Here is an 18711-nt window from a genome sequence, read left to right on the forward strand (position 1 = left end):
GAGTCTTAATTATTTTTTGGGTGATTTTCACCCATTCTTCATTGCAAGGGGCTTCTAGCTCTGTGAGATTCTTGGGCTGTCTTGCATGCACTGCTCTTTTGAGGTTTAGCCATAGATTTTTAATGATGTTTAGGTCGGGGGACTGTGAGGGCCATGGCAAAACCTTCAGCTTGTGCCTCTCGAGGTGGATGTGGTAGGATTTTGAGGTGTGTGCAGGAATTTCACTGAATCCATTCTTCCCTCTACCTGTCAAATATTCCCTGTGCCACTGGCTGCAACGCAAGCCCAAAGCGTCATCGATCCACCTCTGTGTTTAACAGTTTTACAGGTTTTCTTTCCGCGAAATTCTACGCCCTTTTTCCTCCAAACATACCTTTGCTCACTGCATCCAGAACATTCTGTTTTAGTCCACAGGACTTGTGTCCAGAAAGCATCAGGCTTGTTTAGATGTTCCTTCTGACAAACTTCTGACATTGAATTTTATGGTGAGGACACAGGAGAGGTTTTCTTCTGATGACTCTTCCGTGAAGGTCATACTTGTTCAGATGTCACTACACAGTAGAACAGAGCACCACCATTCCAGAGTCTGTGAAATCTCCTTGCAGTTTTTTTGCAGTCAAACAGGTTTTTTTTTTTCTAGCAATCCCACGAGCAGCTCTCTGAAAGTTTTCTAGATCGTCCAGACCTCAACTTGACCTCCACAGTTGCCATTAACTGCCTTTTCTTAATTACATTATGAACTGAGGAAACAGCCACCTGAAAACACTTGTGGGAAATCAGTTATTTTAGTTTTTAGAATGCTATAGGCAGCTGTTTAGAGGAGCCCATGGCTACTGATTGTTGGGACAAGGTTTCAGGAGACAAATAATAATTTATAAAGTTTTGAAATTTACATCACCTGCCTTTCCTAACGATGACTGTGAACAAGCCGTAGTCTTAGCAAGATAATTATGGTCTGAGACCCTGGTAAAAGTTGTCTGAGGGTGTTTTCACACATGGTCCTTTTTAAATGAACCGAACTCAGTCCACCAAAATGTGGACCGTCAGAAAAGGGACTCAGCTCCTTTTGTATTCATATTGTCAGTTCATTTGAAAAATGATTCAGTTCTTTTTCTGGTGAACTTCAGCTCTACCATATGGTTCACTTTAGAGGGGTCTGAGTTCTCTTGGAGTATTCACATATGCACAAAAAAATGCTGAGTCGCCGCTCAGAGTCCGCTTAGAGGGCTGAAAAGGAAAAAACACTGAAAAGTGTGAAAACACCCTGAGAGTTCAAATGCCTTGGGGTGCCCAAACTTTTGCATGATTTTTTTTTTTTCCCCCACTCTAAAACTGTACAGAACATGAACAATACTTTAATCTTGTTTAAAATGCTGAAAAGCATGTTCCATCTTTAGCTTCATACCTTTTGGAGATCAGTTTATCTTCTCTTTACTCTACTATTCAACCCAAACCTTTCATGCCACTATACTTGTTCATCCATTGGTCTGTTTTGATGTTTTGTGTCACCAACCCTCACAGCTGACCTTTAACATGAAGAAAGACTAACAAAAAAGTCAGGAAATAAGACAAGTCTTCTCTTCTGTTGTTGACTAGTGTCATTGCTCTGAATCTGATCTTTGGCAGCACAGGGGAAGAGTTCTCCAAACTGAGCTCCTTTCACATTTACTATTTTCGACATTTACAGCCCAAAGACTTGAGGTGTTGTCCTACAGCTTTATTGTTGTCATAACTACATGATAAGAGGTGGTTTTGTAATTCTAACAACTGTCTTGTAGTTCACGTGTAAGATAAGCAAGTTTGCAAATTGCTTCACAATCGATAACAAAGGACTTAAACTGTGGAACATTTTATGAGACAAAACACACGTAGTATCGACCATGCCCCAGACATCAGCACTGTTTTACTGCAGACATCACATGCAGTGCATGCCACGCACAAGCAGGGACAACCTCTTCCGGGACCCGCCCCTCCTATAACTCAGAGCCCCAAAGGCTGCGCTACAACCCTCCTCTAAACCCCGCCCATAAAATCGCTCTGAAATCCGATTGGTTCTCTGCGAACAGCACCATACTAGATCTAGGTTAAATAGATACAAAGTAGTTACCGTACTGAGACTCTTTTCCGCCAGCACAGGCAAGATGTAACTTTGTGCCTTGACATAACGATTGATGATGTTGTACACAAAGAGAATAGATGTAGAACAAGGTCAACATAAACACTTGACTACTGTATATACATTATGTACTTCCTATTATTATGAACTACTATGAAATATCATGAATTTCCCACAGCAGCCAAGTGAGCTATCACTAAATCAGAAAGCGTTAAGACACTCATGGAAGTAGTGAATACTTTAAACACCCAGTACTCGACAAAAACATAACTAATAGTAAACCATTATCAAATGTGATCTAATTTGAAACTGGGAGTATACCATCACTAATTAAATACGCCTATGTGCAATGAAAGTGCCCAGTGATTGGAAGTGGAAGTCAAATAGTGTATATTGATATTGTTATTGCAATGTGCTTGGGACTGCACTGATAAAACAATACCATCAAATAGCAGATACTACTCTTCTTCTTCTTCTTCTTCTTCTTCTTCTTCTTCTTCTTCCTACCTCAGCTTCAGTGTTTCATTTTTAAAGTTAGCTGTTAAAACATCTAATAATAATGATGATAATAATAATAATAATAATAATAATAATAATGATACTAAACTTTATTTCTATAGCACCTTTCTAAACCTGAGTTACAAAGTGCTGTACGGTACCATACACTATGAAAAACAAAGAAGTAAAAGAACATCATCCACAGGAATTTAAGAATTATACATATATATATATATATATATATATATATATATACAGTACAGGCCAAAAGTTTGGACACACCTTCTCATTCAATGCATTTTCTTTATTTTCATGACTATTTACATTGTAGATTCTCACTGAAGGCATCAAAACTATGAATGAACACATGTGGAGTTATGTACTTAACAAAAAAAGGTGAAATAACTGAAAACATGTTTTATATTCTAGTTTCTTCAAAATAGCCACCCTTTGCTCTGATTACTGCTTTGCACACTCTTGGCATTCTCTCCATGAGCTTCAAGAGGTAGTCACCTGAAATGGTTTTCCAACAGTCTTGAAGGAGTTCCCAGAGGTGTTTAGCACTTGTTGGCCCCTTTGCCTTCACTCTGCGGTCCAGCTCACCCCAAACCATCTCGATTGGGTTCAGGTCCGGTGACTGTGGAGGCCAGGTCATCTGCCGCAGCACTCCATCACTCTCCTTCTTGGTCAAATAGCCCTTACACAGCCTGGAGGTGTGTTTGGGGTCATTGTCCTGTTGAAAAATAAATGATCGTCCAACTAAACGCAAACCGGATGGGATGGCATGTCGCTGCAGGATGCTGTGGTAGCCATGCTGGTTCAGTGTGCCTTCAATTTTGAATAAATCCCCAACAGTGTCACCAGCAAAACACCCCCACACCATCACACCTCCTCCTCCATGCTTCACAGTGGGAACCAGGCATGTGGAATCCATCCGTTCACCTTTTCTGCGTCTCACAAAGACACGGCGGTTGGAACCAAAGATCTCAAATTTGGACTCATCAGACCAAAGCACAGATTTCCACTGGTCTAATGTCCATTCCTTGTGTTTCTTGGCCCAAACAAATCTCTTCTGCTTGTTGCCTCTCCTAAGCAGTGGTTTCCTAGCAGCTATTTGACCATGAAGGCCTGATTGGCGCAGTCTCCTCTTAACAGTTGTTCTAGAGATGGGTCTGCTGCTAGAACTCTGTGTGGCATTCATCTGGTCTCTGATCTGAGCTGCTGTTAACTTGCGATTTCTGAGGCTGGTGACTCGGATGAACTTATCCTCAGAAGCAGAGGTGACTCTTGGTCTTCCTTTCCTGGGTCGGTCCTCATGTGTGCCAGTTTCGTTGTAGCGCTTGATGGTTTTTGCGACTCCACTTGGGGACACATTTAAAGTTTTTGCAATTTTCCGGACTGACTGACCTTCATTTCTTAAAGTAATGATGGCCACTCATTTTTCTTTAGTTAGCTGATTGGTTCTTGCCATAATATGAATTTTAACAGTTGTCCAATAGGGCTGTCGGCTGTGTATTAACCTGACTTCTGCACAACACAACTGATGGTCCCAACCCCATTGATAAAGCAAGAAATTCCACTAATTAACCCTGATAAGGCACACCTGTGAAGTGGAAACCATTTCAGGTGACTACCTCTTGAAGCTCATCCAGAGAATGCCAAGAGTGTGAAAAGCAGTAATCAGAGCAAGGGGTGGCTATTTTGAAGAAACTAGAATATAAAACATGTTTTTAGTTATTTCACCTTTTTTTCTTAAGTACATAACTCCACGTGTTCATTCATAGTTTTGATGCCTTCAGTGAGAATCTACAATGTAAATAGTCATGAAAATAAAGAAAACGCATTGAATGAGAAGGTGTGTCCAAACTTTTGGCCTGTACTGTATATATATATATATACATACATATATATATATATATATATATAATATAATATATACATAAACTTACACACATATGTCTATACAAACACATATATTCTCTTACATACATACATTCATACAGACACGTCCATGTGCACACATACCCATAAACACGCATTCAGACATACACACATATGTATATATGCATACACAAGCACACACACATACCTTCAAAATCATACATAATAATGTTATATAAATGCTAGTCTGTACAGGTGGGTTTTTAAGAACTTTTTAAACTGAGGAACTGAGTCACATGATTTGATGTTAAGAGGTAGTGTATTCCATAACTGCTGCTAAAACAGTAAAAGTCATTGTTTCATTGATTTATTTCATTTACATAATTAAGAGGAACCTTATATGCATACTTGGGGCGTTAAATTTCTACACTTATCAAAGGCTTGAATCATTTATAAGAAAAAAATAGTCTGCATATTTTAATTTTGTTACAGTTGGAGAAGGTGTGTTTTTGTTAACGTCACTATTTTTCATTCAATTCCATATTCCATGCTATATATTATACTTATACAATATTTAAACTATTTTCTATTTGGTTCCCCACATGCCATCTGTTGTGAAGTCTTTTCTATCTATTCTATTTCTATAGCGGAAGCTCCTGTCAGAGGTCAATGTCCAGGAGTAACCTGCCTGCGCATCATCACATCACCCCACTCTCTGCTGTTTAAGCGTCTGTTACCTCATCATGATGTGATTTTGTCATCATCACTGGAACCAGAGATGTCTGCTAGACATAACTAAATTATCGATCTGCCGGACACAAACTTTTTCAGGATTCCGTTTCGGTGTATCTCCACCGGTGAGTTGCTAGCTGAGATGGTTATCTCAGATTATGTCTGCCTGTCATCAGATGCGTTCAGAAGATCCCGACCACGCTGCAGTGGAGTACAGCACACCTGCAGACAGTCAGCAGCACTGTATTAGAGACACTACGGTGGCATTATAATTGTATTACAGTAAGCTAGCTACGCTGTTAGCATCCCCGCCTCAGTGTATCTGTAGCGGCTGAGTTAGGCAGCTAGCTCTGACTTGACAGGTAGTTGACTTAACGCTAACCTTAGCTAGCTAGAAAGCAGTTCGCTAGCTTTGCCGGTTAAGAAAATACGGCTTGAGTCAGAAGTTTCGGTCTGTTATGCGGTTTTCGACATTTTGTAATGTTCCCGTTGCTCATGTTTGCAGCGTGTCTGGCAGTGCTCGGCTTGTTTTTCTGGTCCCACAAGCAGCTATCGATAGGTAAGGTGTGCCTTACCTGGGAGGCTACTCCTACCACCTTCCCGAGCAGGTGATAAAAAACTTAAGTTGTAGCGACGTGAGGAAACAGAGACAGGTCGGACAGCACCATGACAGTTACAAGAAATCTTATTGTTTCCATACGGTAATGCTAATTAACATTGTATAGGACGTTTTGGTAAGTTTACTAAATGAGGACGTGGAGTAGGAGTTCATTGTTACCTAGTTTTGTCAGCCAACTGTGCCCTGAAAACAATGTATGCAACATGCAATGTGGTCGTACAACTGTGTTGACCATTACATGATGGGTTAAGTGTTTTTGCCTGCATTGGTTTCAATTGGTAGACACACTTTAAGTGTATCTCACATGCAGGCAGGATTTATACATGTTTTATAGTTTGTTTGTTTGAATGCATGTGCCTCACAAAGGCAGTGTTGTTTCATGGGGTTGCAGATATTTAGGGCTGAAACAATGCTGCAGATACTGTATGGTTACTGACAACAGTATGAACAGCACTACATGCAAATGTCATTCAACCCTTGCAATCTGATATACAACCTTTTTTTATGTATGTCCAGTAATGGCACTCTTTCAGATCCTGCACACACTGTACTGATGCTCCTAGATTGAGTCCAAGTGTTGCAATATCAGTTGCATTATCAACATGCTTAAGTTCATGTAACCCACTTTTGCAATATGACAAACAGCATCGCCGGTCAGTCAAGGCGGTCTTGTGTCACACTGTCTCCTGATATTTGGACTCTGTGTCTCCTTTATAACCGCTGCCGCCACTGTTGTGTTTCTTGCCAGTAATTGCAGCCTGCTCGTGTCGCCCAGCCATGGCACAGCAGGATGGTGCTGCTAAGAAGAGCCCCTCCGTCACGGCGTTGCACTCTCACTTCATTGTGGGATCAGTGTCAGAGGAGAACTCGGAGGATGAAATCCAAGGGAAGCTTGACCTGCAGCTTGAGGAAAAGGATGCTCGCTCCTTGTCACCATCCTCTGATAGCTCCAGCAGCACCTTTGAAATGGGATTTGACCACATTGAAGGCCCCATGCACAATCTGAGGTTAGAATGCATACCTGGTCTGTTGGCATTACCTGTAGTTTCTCAAGAATAATTTACAACATGAACATTGGGATTATGATATGAGTTGTACATGTGGATACAGGCTTTTCTTTGAAAATTTGTTCAAGTATTCTAAACATTTTCTTTTGCCAGGCATGCAGACAAATTTGATTCAAGAGCGTCCCATGTTTTAGCGACTTAAAACATTTTTCTGACTTGAAAATTGTTACTGTTTTTTTAGGGTTCAAGATAAGTAGTCTCAGTGGCAATTCCATTATTTTTGGATTACTCAAACTGCACCCAGGGTGATGCATTAAATTTACACATCATGAATTGAATTACATCATTTCTTAGTGGTTTGCAAATATGTGATACAAATAGAAAATGTACAAATTCAAATGCTGTCTCGTGAGACTAAACTTGTCGAAGCAAGCCCGTACTCCAAAATGAGAGTTCAGTGTGTACACTCCTCCTCCTACGCTGGGTAGCCCCTTCTACAGCACATGTGAAAGAATGTGGTTTCGCTAGCTGCGCATTGCTAAATGGTTTGCCTGTGTCCTCCTGAGTCTATGTGGTAAGCCTGGAAAGTAGGCATAGACTTCAGTATGTTGGTTTGTGAACGTTGGTAAAATGATCACAAATTTCCAAGCCAACCATTGAAAGGAACTTTTCAGTAGCAACAGAACTTTGTTTAAAGCTTGCGGCAGTCTTTAGTCCCTCTGCCAGCCTCCAGTCTTACTGGGCTGCCCACACCTCTCATTCCACTGTCACTTTCACAGACAGGGGCTTGTGAATGACATTTTTCTCCCATAGCCTCACAGAGGAGTTGGTTTGATAGTGATGTAAGTAACTGCCTACAGAATAACTTCCCCATAAGTACACAATTCTTCCTTTCCATTAGGTTAAAAATGATTTTATGTTGGTTTTTTTTAATGTTATCTGGTATCTAAAGATTGTTATATTATGCTGGTAGCCATGTGGATAGTGGTGTTTTTGGCTGTTCACATACTTTGTGTGCTATTTAGAAAACTTAATTTTTAGAGCCACATTATCTACTGTATACAAGACACTGGGTTCGTTGCTCTGTCCAGTCTGCTTTTGTTTGATCAGTTTACCAAGGACAAAGAGGATGAGAGACATTTGGCTTAACTGAAACAACAGGGAACAACATTTAAAACTAGAAATACTACCCCCCCCCCCTCAGTTGTCTCTCTCACAGGACAGAAAAAAAAACACTCTAGTGGTTTCACAGCTAGATGGGCCGAGCCTCTATTCAGTAGGGACTCATTTGCCTTGTGCTGGTAAGCCTACGGTGATGCAATCATGCAGTATCAGGCCACAGAAAACAATCAGCCAAATGAGCCCAGATACTGTCACGCCCCCCAGCTGATGGTCATATCCCTCCCCCTGTACTACCCACCAGTTTTGCCACGATACTGGAATTTCTAACTTTGATTCAATACCTTGGAAAATATCAATATTTGATTCCATTTTTGGTACCACCGGGAAAAATTGACATTGAGAGTATATAAGAGAGTATATAATTTAAGATAATTATATAAAAGCTATGATGTAGCAGAGAACAGCAGAATGACTCTAGGAAACATTAACAATAAGAGTGAGTGAGGGGCTGGAGCCTGTCACAGCTGACAGTGGGTTAGACCATTACAGGGCTAACACATAGAGACAGACAGCCATTCACGCTCACATTCACATCTGTGGGCAATTTACAGTCAACAATTAACCTAACCTGCATGTCTTTGGACTTTGGGAGGAGGCTGGAGAACTTGGAGAAAACTCATGCTAACAAGAGAAGAACAAGCAAACTCCACACAAAAGGGCATCAGCTGTCTGGTGGGTTCGAACCCGGAACAGTCTTGCTGTGAGGCAACAGCGCTAATCACTGCACACCGTGCCACCCTCTGTTTCATGTATTTAGAATCAATATGTAACGAGAAATCAATATTTTCGACAACACTTCCTCTCAGTGCCCACTACAGTTTATGGTTTTCCTTGGTGGGGGGCTCATTTCAAAGAGCTCTGCAAGTCCTGTTGGAGGCACTTGCACAAGCGTAGAAATATGTTTGGGGAAGTGTCCTGCTCTGTTATGCATTATATGTTATGCACTGTCATACTGTAAGCAAACTGTTTCATTTTTAAACATATCATTCTTGACCCTTTACTTTTACTCCTAAATCCTCACCCCCATTCCTATCATTACTGAGTTTTCAAATGTTCTCTATACTTAGTGATAGATTAAGATGATTGCAACTTACCCACAAGCTATAAAGTTTAAGATAAGAGACAGTAGTTAATTCCTCCTCTTTAGACCAGTCTTATCAACAGGAGGCGATATCAGTGTCTCGTTATCCTCTGGGCTGTGAACATAAATTATTTTAAAGCGCAACTGCTGGCAAAAGACTTGCGTGATAGTTTGCTTCTGGCAGGTATATTTTCTAAGGCCTTGTCAGTTGTTATGAGTTAAATGCCTGTTATTAGCAGAGCTCCCTAATAACCTGTTCTGACTAAACTTGAGGTGATATAATGGGCTGTTTGTTTTTTTTCTTACAAAGGCCTAGCATGTCAGGGCTGCACCTGGTGAAGCAAGGTAGAGATCGCCGGCGTATTGACCTCCAGAGGGACTTCACCGTGGCCTCCCCTGCTGAATTTGTCACCCGCTTTGGTGGCAACAAGGTTATCGAGAAGGTGAGGTTTTTTTTATTTAACACATTCTTGAAAGGATGGGCAGAATAAATCACATCATATTCAGAAATAAATCTCAGTAATTTGTACAACCTCTTTAATAATGAGTGTAAAGTCATTTTGCATCTGTGACCAGCCATGATTAATAAAGTATTTTAATTTATGTGAGCTGATCAACATTAGTAACTGAACTATTTTGCTTCCCCAGGTGCTTATCGCCAACAATGGCATTGCAGCAGTCAAATGCATGCGCTCCATCCGCCGCTGGGCCTATGAGATGTTTCGCAATGAAAGGGCAATCCGTTTTGTTGTCATGGTGACCCCAGAGGACCTGAAGGCCAATGCAGGTGAGGCGCCTTAGCATGAGCTCCCTGAACATGTAAAACACCTGAGTAAGCATACTACCTGTAGTTCCAGTGACATGGCAAAATGCTGGACTTGAAACACCACAGCTAATTCAGAGGAGAGTCCACTAGTACCCATTAAGGAGTTTCGTAAATGTGACTGCAGAACGATGATTTGGAATTTGTTTTCTTGTGGTTCTGTCTTTCACAGAGTACATCAAAATGGCAGATCATTATGTGCCTGTGCCAGGAGGGACCAATAACAACAACTACGCCAATGTCGAGCTCATTCTGGACATTGCTAAACGCATACCCGTACAGGTACCACCAAACACTAAATCTATCTACAGTTTTCCCACAGTAATCAATAATTGTATTGTTGATTGAATATCCATTGTCTTTCTGTTGTCCCTCACAGGCAGTGTGGGCTGGATGGGGTCATGCCTCGGAGAACCCCAAACTCCCAGAGCTGCTTCACAAGAATGGCATTGCTTTCATGGGTAAGAGAACTTTTTAATTTGTCTATCACTTTGACCCTTTAATTTACCTTCACGATATCAGTTTACTCAATAAAAAATGCTTTTTTTTATTACTTACTTCTTCCCCAGGTCCCCCAAGTCAGGCTATGTGGGCTCTAGGAGACAAGATTGCCTCGTCTATCGTGGCTCAGACAGCGGGCATTCCAACCCTGCCCTGGAGCGGCGCAGGTAGGTCACAGTTTGTGTGGGGTCCAAAGATAGACTTTTATTAAGGTTGTTCATGATCAGCTTTGAAAACCCAAAAGGAAATCTTTTATTATTGAAAAAAAAATACATCAGGCAACAGCTGTGGCTGGAGGCATTATGTTTTCGGGTTGTCTGTCTGTCCGTCCCATTCTCGTGAGCGCGATATCCAAGATACGTCTTCGGGGAATTTCTCCAAATTTGGCACAAACATCCACTTGGACCCAAGGATGAAATGATGCCGATTATTGGTCAAAGGTCAATATGACAGTGACCTCATGTCTACCCCCGCCCCCCGGTTTCAGATTGTAGAGATGATTTTAATGATCTTCTGATTGTATAAATCTTCTGTGCTACTGGGTTGTATATGAAGCATCCACATATTAGAATATGGTGCGTCTTTGCAGCAACATCCATGGTTGAATCATTGTCTGTCATCATAGCAGCAACTTTGTGTTCTGTCTTGTTCCTCTGTTAGTCCACCACAAGCTCATTGGTTTTGCTGATATTGACCATGTGAGAAAGCTCTTTATCAGTCCTCTGTTCTCCTCTGGAAAAATAGTCTCTAAGTGAAGACAGCATGTTTCTCATTGGAAAATGATTCACTGGAATCATACACATCAATATATAGTGATAACTTCCACATTACCAAAATACACATAGTACCTTTTTATTAAATTAAGTCTTCACAACATATATTATTGTATGAATCTAGACAGACATGGATGTAAACTCCAACTACATGTTGAACTAGGTAGGTGTTTACTTGTATGTAAATATGCAATCTGTCGTTTTTCTCAGGCCTGACAGTAGAATGGTCAGAGAACAACCAAAAGAAGAAAATAATCAATGTTCCTACTGACTTATATGAGCTCGGCTGCATCCAGGATGTGGAGGACGGCCTGAAGGTAAGCATGTCATTTAACTGGCAGGTCATAATTAAGTCCTTAAGTAATTAAGTTCAAGTTTATTGTCATTCCTCTTCTTACAGGTTATTTATAAAGCAGGAGGGTAATATAGTGCCCTTGGGCTATAATACAAAACATAAAAACAGGGAACTAAAACAAAGCAATAAATACCAGCATTGAACTGTATTGAGTCCTCAAATTTGAGGGGAATTCGGGCCGGAAAGGAACTGATAAGTCCTTGAAAGTGTGGGAGCCCTTGCTATAGTTCATCTGTAGAAGCTGAAGAGGATGGTCCTCTCCTTCATTTATAATGCCAAATGAATGTTGCATGTGCATTTTTGCATGTTTGCCGAAAAGCTGTATATTTCTATTGCCAGGCTTCAGAGAAAATCGGCTACCCCGTCATGGTGAAAGCTTCGGAGGGAGGCGGAGGAAAAGGCATCCGAAAGGTCAACTGTGCTGATGATTTCCCTAACCTCTTCAGACAGGTATGAAAAAACTCAGACTAAACCCAGCATTTAATTTATTTAATTAATGCAGGACGTAACACATTATAGAATAAGGTTTGAATGTATCATTAGAGATCCGAGCGGGAAAATGTGGCCGCACCAAGGTGGATTCAGTGAGGGCAAAAAAAGTACAGACATTTAGAAAAGGGGTTTTGAGCATTTGTTGGCTGCAGGGATTTACTTTGTCTTTGGTTCTCCAGGTCCAGGCAGAAGTCCCAGGATCCCCTATTTTTGTCATGCAGCTAGCCAAGCATGCCCGCCACCTAGAGGTCCAGATCTTGGCTGATCAGTACGGCAATGCCATTTCCCTGTTTGGTAGAGATTGTTCCGTGCAGCGACGCCATCAGAAAATTATAGAGGAGGCTCCTGCTACCATCGCCACTTCTGACGTGTTTGAGGATATGGAAAGGGTACAACCCATTTAGCGTTGTTTATACTTACATATTGCTAAAGATAAATGGAGATAAGTAAATTGAACACAGTTGTTTTCTCTCCTCAGTGTGCAGTGAAGCTGGCAAAGATGGTGGGATATGTCAGTGCGGGGACAGTGGAATATCTCTACAGCCAGGATGGCAGCTTCTACTTCCTGGAACTCAACCCTCGTCTGCAAGTGGAACACCCCTGTACTGAGATGGTGGCTGATGTCAACTTGCCTGCTGCCCAACTGCAGGTCAGTCCCACCCCAACACGCCTGCAGCATTACAAGAGCATGCTCAGTTACATCACACACAGAGCGTTTGAGTCTGTGACAGTCCTGTAGCAGACAAATTAACACGGTTCACTGCCCAGCGCTAGACAGGCCCCCTGTCTCCATGGCAACCGACTGCAAAAGAAGGAGGCAACATGCAGCAATGGTGTAGTAGATCCAGTGGTTATAGCAGCGCTTGGTCACGTGGTCTGTTCTGCAGTGTTTAGGATTGTGTGTAAATAGGTCAGTGGCAGTCAAGCTGAAGGGCAGTGTTGCTGGGAAAGCTTTGCAGCCAAGCTGATTGGATATGACTGTGGGAGTGACACACTCTGTCTGGCACAAAGGATGCAGGTCTTATTTTCCAGCCTACAACAGGACTCACTATCTGTCAGAAAGATTTTGTTTGTTGGTCGTCTATAAAACTAAAAATCATGATGTTGACAACTGTCAGTTAAACATGCAGGGGCAAACTAATGATGTTTATTCAATGCAAATGCATTCATAATCCATATATGCTCCATAATGAGTTGTTTACTTCCTTTGTTCATGGCCTGATAGCCTGTTCAGTAATGTTCTATATATGTATGTCTGTTCCGGTGCTAGGGATGAGAATTAGTATTATTTTATCAATACTAATTCCATTACTGATTTTGCTTATTGGTCCGATTCCTTTGATTCCTTTTCAATTTTCTGTCTGGAAAAAAGTATGCCTACACAGGTTTTCAGTGTCAAAGCAACTGTTTTATAATCAGTCTGAATACAGTGTAGAAACGAAGTGAGCAAAGGCCATGCATGTGACGCAGCTTGGTGTTAATGTTATGATAACAGGATATTAACCCTCAGTTACAGACATGTTGCAGTGCAGCAGTGACAATCAAGCATAGATTATCTAGTACGTGGCATTCCTGAAATTTAAGCCCATGTTGTGTAGCAAGATGTTTCAGCCTATTGCTGGTGCCTCCACTTTTACTTGAAATGATCTTTTTATCTGCAATTGCAAACATCACTGGTGTCATCTGTCTTTATGAAATGAAGCCATGCTTTGGACTGTCTCTTTGTTTCTGCCATGACTCCTTGTTGCAAGTTTCCAGCAGCGTAGACGCATTAGGTTCATGTCATTGTTTTGCAGTCTGCACCTGTCAGAAAAACATGCCGGCATTGATGAAAGGAATTGATAAGCTTGGAGGCATACAATTCCATAGTTTAGAACTGGTTCTTGACTGGAACCGGTTCTTGATTTCCATCCCTATCCAGTGCATAAACTTGTGCTGTACTAATACCACTATCTCCTTTTAGATTGCTATGGGTATTCCTCTTCAAAGAATCAAAGACATCAGGATGCTTTACGGGGTCCAGCCCTGGGGAGACTCTCCCATTGACTTTGAGGGTCTGTCGACAGCCCCCTCCCCACGGGGCCATGTCATTGCAGCACGTATCACCAGTGAAAACCCTGATGAGGTAAGGTACCCTCCTGGTACACAAAATATTTGCAGATAAAGGTCATTTTTTTTGCTCTGTAATTCTGTGGCACCACAAATAAAGGTCGCTGTTATTGCTTCTGTTACTCTTCTCCTAATGTCAGATTAGCTGTTTTGGTTTAGTTTATAAGAAGATGAAATACGGTGTGATTGCAGGGTTTCAAGCCGAGCTCCGGAACAGTGCAAGAGCTGAACTTCAGAAGCAATAAGAACGTGTGGGGCTACTTCAGTGTTGCAGCCGCTGGAGGGCTGCATGAGTTTGCGGACTCACAGTTTGGACACTGTTTCTCTTGGGGAGAGAATCGAGAAGAAGCCATCTCGTGAGTACCCACCAAAAACATTGCAGTGTCAGAAATATCACTGATTTATTTATTGCTAATTTTAATATACATCCACCATTGGAGATAATTGTAATGCAGTTGTTTTTATCGCTGATATACATGGTTGTGTCTGTCTGTTCTAGCAACATGGTGGTGGCTCTGAAGGAGCTGTCTATCAGAGGAGACTTCAGGACGACAGTTGAATACCTCATTAAGCTGCTGGAGACTGAAAGCTTTCAGCACAACAGCATTGACACTGGCTGGCTGGACAGGCTTATCTCAGAGAAGATGCAGGTAGGCAGCGATGTTCCATCTGTGACCACTGGAGGCCCTAATATAAGTTTGACATACTGACTCATATTTTAATGTCGGTGCTGAAACCACACTACGTCTGAGTGTTGAGATACTAGTAAGACCTTGTGGTTTGTCCTACTGCGGTTTGAATTAAAGCTTGAATGTCTGGTTTTCTTGGCTAAGAAGTAAAGTATATGTTGTGTGCAGGCGGAACGTCCCGATACCATGCTGGGAATTGTGAGCGGGGCGCTACATGTGGCAGATGTCAATCTGAGGAACAGCGTGTCCAACTTTCTGCATTCTCTGGAAAGGTATGTGACATGCCATAGTAATCCATTTCAACCAGGTAAAAAGGAAACCTGTGCAGTGCTTGAATAGAAAATGTAAGACGCTTTTTACTCTTCGACCAGGGGCCAGGTGCTGCCAGCACACACACTACTCAACACTGTGGACGTGGAGCTGATCTATGAAGGCACTAAGTACGTCCTGACAGTGACCCGCCAGTCTCCCAACTCCTATGTCGTCATCATGAACAACTCCTCTGCTGAGGTGGATGTCCATCGCCTCAGTGATGGAGGTCTTTTGCTGTCATATGATGGAAGCAGCTACACTACCTACATGAAGGAAGAGGTGGACAGGTAGGAGGACACTTTAGAATGAAATTGTCAGTACTAAATGAGCTGTAACTTCACCACAGCTTAGAATGAAATTAAATAAAAGATGATGACATGACACATCTTTAATTTGCCAATTTATTGCCTGAAAACATCTTGACAACTTTACAGTAATTACTTGATGCACTCCAATGTTCTAATTCTTTTTTTCCCCTACAGGTATCGCATCACAATTGGGAACAAGACTTGTGTTTTTGAAAAGGAGAACGATCCTTCACTGCTGCGATCTCCCTCAGCAGGAAAGCTTATCCAGTACACAGTCGAGGATGGCGGGCATGTGTTTTCTGGCCAGTGCTATGCTGAAATAGAGGTACAGTGTGTTAAGGCTTATGTATGTTGTCCACAAGATGGAAACTGTCCAAATTTATTTTAGTATTGTTGAAGTTGTATGGATATAAACTTTGTACTTGTGAATTCCAGGTGATGAAGATGGTAATGACCCTCACAGCTGCAGAGTCTGGTTGTATTCACTATGTGAAGAGGGCTGGAGCAGCACTGGAGCCTGGCTGTGTCATCGCCAAGCTGCAGCTGGATGACCCAAGCAGAGTGCAACAGGTACACTTTGTTTAATATTGAAGTCTGCACAGGTATACCCCATATGGCAAGTATGATTTCCTGTTTCTGTGCTACAAAATGAGCCATTATATGTAATATGTCTTTATGTAGGCCATACATATTAGTTTTCAGCTCCTAATACGAAAAGCAAGCAAAACAAGCTGTCAAAATGACAGAGGTCTAAATACATTTTCATACCAAGAGACACACTCTACTTCCTCTGAGTCTCATTTATTTAGGTGGGTGCGTTTTTTTTCTTGATTTACAATCTGTTAAGTCAGAAAAATAAAGGCTTAATTATCTGAGGGGAATGGGTGTCTGTGTGTTGGTGTTTTATAACCTGGACCTTACTTTCCCATGTTTTGTGTCTTAAGTGACTAATGGGAACAACAGTTTTTGAAGCTGTTTTCAGTATGAGCGAGAGCACCGCAGCCAGCAGTGGCAAATTTTGGCTGTAATCTAATCCCTGCGGGCAACTGAGCACAGTCAAATTACATCCACTAAACGTGCTTGATTTTGCCTATGACATGCTCAGATTGTTATTTAAATAAACAATGATTTAGCATGTATAGAACAGGTATATTTTTACATCTGACTGGGTGAATTTAAGGTTTATTTCAACCAACCCAGTGATAAAATTACAGTTTTTTTTAAATGGAGTCTGGTGGGTTTGTCAAAAGCGATTTTAGGGCTGTTTCTGGTTAATCAAAAAGGATCTTCTTAAGCAAAGATGACCTCTGTCGAGATCCTTTCCATAATGTTGTCAGACCCTTAGAATAGCAATCTAATCCTGTCAGTGGCAAAACAAGCACTTTTAGTAGAGGAAAACTGATGGCGCTCAATTGCCCGCAGGTTTCGCCGCAACTGGCTGCAGTGGTCTTGCTTAATACTGGCCCACTATTAAATACTGTTGTTCCTATAAGTCACTTAGACACACAGACATGGGAAAATAGGGTCTAGGTTGACAAATAGCAACGTTACCCTTTAATGGTTGAGAGGAAGCCTACTAAAAAAGTAAAGAACAAAGAGTAAACTACTGCTGTCTTGGACAAATATTATTCTGGGGATTGTGCAGCTTGCTTATTTCAGAGTATGTCCACTACTTCCTACTAGATTACACTATTGACAATGCTTGTGTATGAAACAGTATGAAACAGCATATGCACAACAATGATGTAAAATGTTAAAATAGTATTTGTTTCTATCTTGTAGGCAGAGCTGCACACAGGGGCCCTGCCTACTATCCAGGCAGTAGCTCTGAGGGGGGAGAAGCTACACAGAGTCTTCCACAACACACTGGATCATCTTGTTCATATCATGAACGGCTTCTGTCTTCCTGAGCCTTTCTTCAGTGCTAAGGTAACACACACCTGGGTACACACCGACATTAACCCCTCTAGCTGGAAGCAGTTCCTTACATATATGCCTCTTTTGTCCGTCCTAGTTGAAGGAGTGGGTGGAAAGGTTGATGAAAACCATGCGCGACCCCTCTTTGCCTCTGCTGGAGCTCCAAGACATCATGACCAGTGTGTCGGGTCGCATCCCTCCCGCTGTGGAGAAGTGCATCAAGAAGGAGATGGCTCAATATGCTAGCAACATCACGTCCGTGCTCTGCCAGTTTCCCAGCCAGCAGGTGCCCCAGCAACACATACACACATAATGATAAACAAACCCACAGAATCCTTTTTAATAATACCCTGTCATTAACAGTAAACTAGCCTCACTGTTCATTATCTCTGTGCCATTAATAGAAATGCTTGGTTTTCATGGTAACTCCTGGTTTTCAGAGAACAGAGTAATTAAATTAATTTAAATATAGAGTACATTTTCAATGCTGCCATATTAGATCATCTACAACACGGCAGTTTCCAGTCATGAATTGCTTCTAAAAGTTTTTTTGCCAGTGAGATTTCTCAACTCTAGTGTCAAGTTACACTCAAGATTTCTACAAAAAAAAGTGTCCACCTCCTCTTGACTTTTTGCACAGTTTCTTGTGCAAGCAAATTATTTCAAAGTATATAACTGGTGAATTGTGTTTAAAGGCATAGTTGTGATGTTTCTAATATCTATACTTTATAATTCAGTCCGTAATGACAAAAGGTAGGTCTTCCAACAATTTCATGGACTATTTAAACAGTCCACTGGATTTGATAAGTTATTAGTGGTAAAACATTTTGGACACTTTCATATATTCATGCACAGTTTATAAAGAGCAAAGAAAGGCCATCACACTAATGTTAAAGTGAAAGGGCATTATCACACACCTCTAACTATATTTATCTCTAGAATATCACTCTCTGAGGGGTCATCAGTGCCACTGGGATTAAATGCTTATAAATCTGCATTGCAATTGGATTAAATTCTTATATTGTTTATCTTTCCAGATTGCAAACATCCTTGACAGCCATGCTGCTACTCTTAACAAGAAGTCAGAGAGAGAAGTCTTCTTCATGAACACACAAAGCATCGTTCAGTTGGTGCAGAAGTGAGTACAGTACTCTCAGTATAACACACATTTTGGGTCTTAAGGTGTGCTGTTAACCTGATAGCAGTGGCAGACTGCATAGACCAGGGGTTGAACATAATAGATCTGGAACAACCTCCTTGGCAGACACAAAGTTTAAAAGGCCTATACTTTAATTTGCTGCATGATGTCATCTCAC

The 18711-nt window shown here is 41.4% G+C and overlaps 1 protein-coding gene across 12 annotated transcripts in view; it reads left to right on the forward strand.

The window, feature by feature from the left end:
- Nucleotides 1-5158: 5158 nt before the first annotated feature.
- acaca (acetyl-CoA carboxylase alpha) overlaps nucleotides 5159-18711 on the forward strand; it is a 41168-nt gene continuing 27615 nt past the window's right edge. For 6 of the 12 annotated variants that reach the window (XM_033611791.2, XM_033611819.2, XM_033611837.2 and 3 more), the window contains exons 1-21: nucleotides 5636-5786; nucleotides 6595-6853; nucleotides 9427-9559; nucleotides 9765-9903; nucleotides 10112-10221; nucleotides 10319-10400; nucleotides 10509-10607; nucleotides 11424-11530; nucleotides 11908-12018; nucleotides 12240-12449; nucleotides 12539-12709; nucleotides 14024-14185; nucleotides 14362-14525; nucleotides 14669-14819; nucleotides 15027-15130; nucleotides 15230-15457; nucleotides 15653-15803; nucleotides 15914-16048; nucleotides 17261-17407; nucleotides 17493-17681; nucleotides 18433-18533. In XM_033611791.2, coding sequence (XP_033467682.2) covers nucleotides 5708-5786; nucleotides 6595-6853; nucleotides 9427-9559; nucleotides 9765-9903; nucleotides 10112-10221; nucleotides 10319-10400; nucleotides 10509-10607; nucleotides 11424-11530; nucleotides 11908-12018; nucleotides 12240-12449; nucleotides 12539-12709; nucleotides 14024-14185; nucleotides 14362-14525; nucleotides 14669-14819; nucleotides 15027-15130; nucleotides 15230-15457; nucleotides 15653-15803; nucleotides 15914-16048; nucleotides 17261-17407; nucleotides 17493-17681; nucleotides 18433-18533 — 3032 coding nt within the window. In that variant the 5' untranslated portion in view covers nucleotides 5636-5707. Of the gene's footprint in view, nucleotides 5353-5635; nucleotides 5787-6594; nucleotides 6854-9426; nucleotides 9560-9764; nucleotides 9904-10111; nucleotides 10222-10318; nucleotides 10401-10508; nucleotides 10608-11423; nucleotides 11531-11907; nucleotides 12019-12239; nucleotides 12450-12538; nucleotides 12710-14023; nucleotides 14186-14361; nucleotides 14526-14668; nucleotides 14820-15026; nucleotides 15131-15229; nucleotides 15458-15652; nucleotides 15804-15913; nucleotides 16049-17260; nucleotides 17408-17492; nucleotides 17682-18432; nucleotides 18534-18711 lie in introns of those variants that run through there. The other 6 variants (XM_078172232.1, XM_033611811.2, XM_033611828.2 and 3 more) reach the window with 2 other exon arrangements.

This window comes from Epinephelus lanceolatus, chromosome 11 (assembly GCF_041903045.1).
Source record: "Epinephelus lanceolatus isolate andai-2023 chromosome 11, ASM4190304v1, whole genome shotgun sequence".
NCBI classification, from domain to species: domain Eukaryota; kingdom Metazoa; phylum Chordata; class Actinopteri; order Perciformes; family Serranidae; genus Epinephelus; species Epinephelus lanceolatus.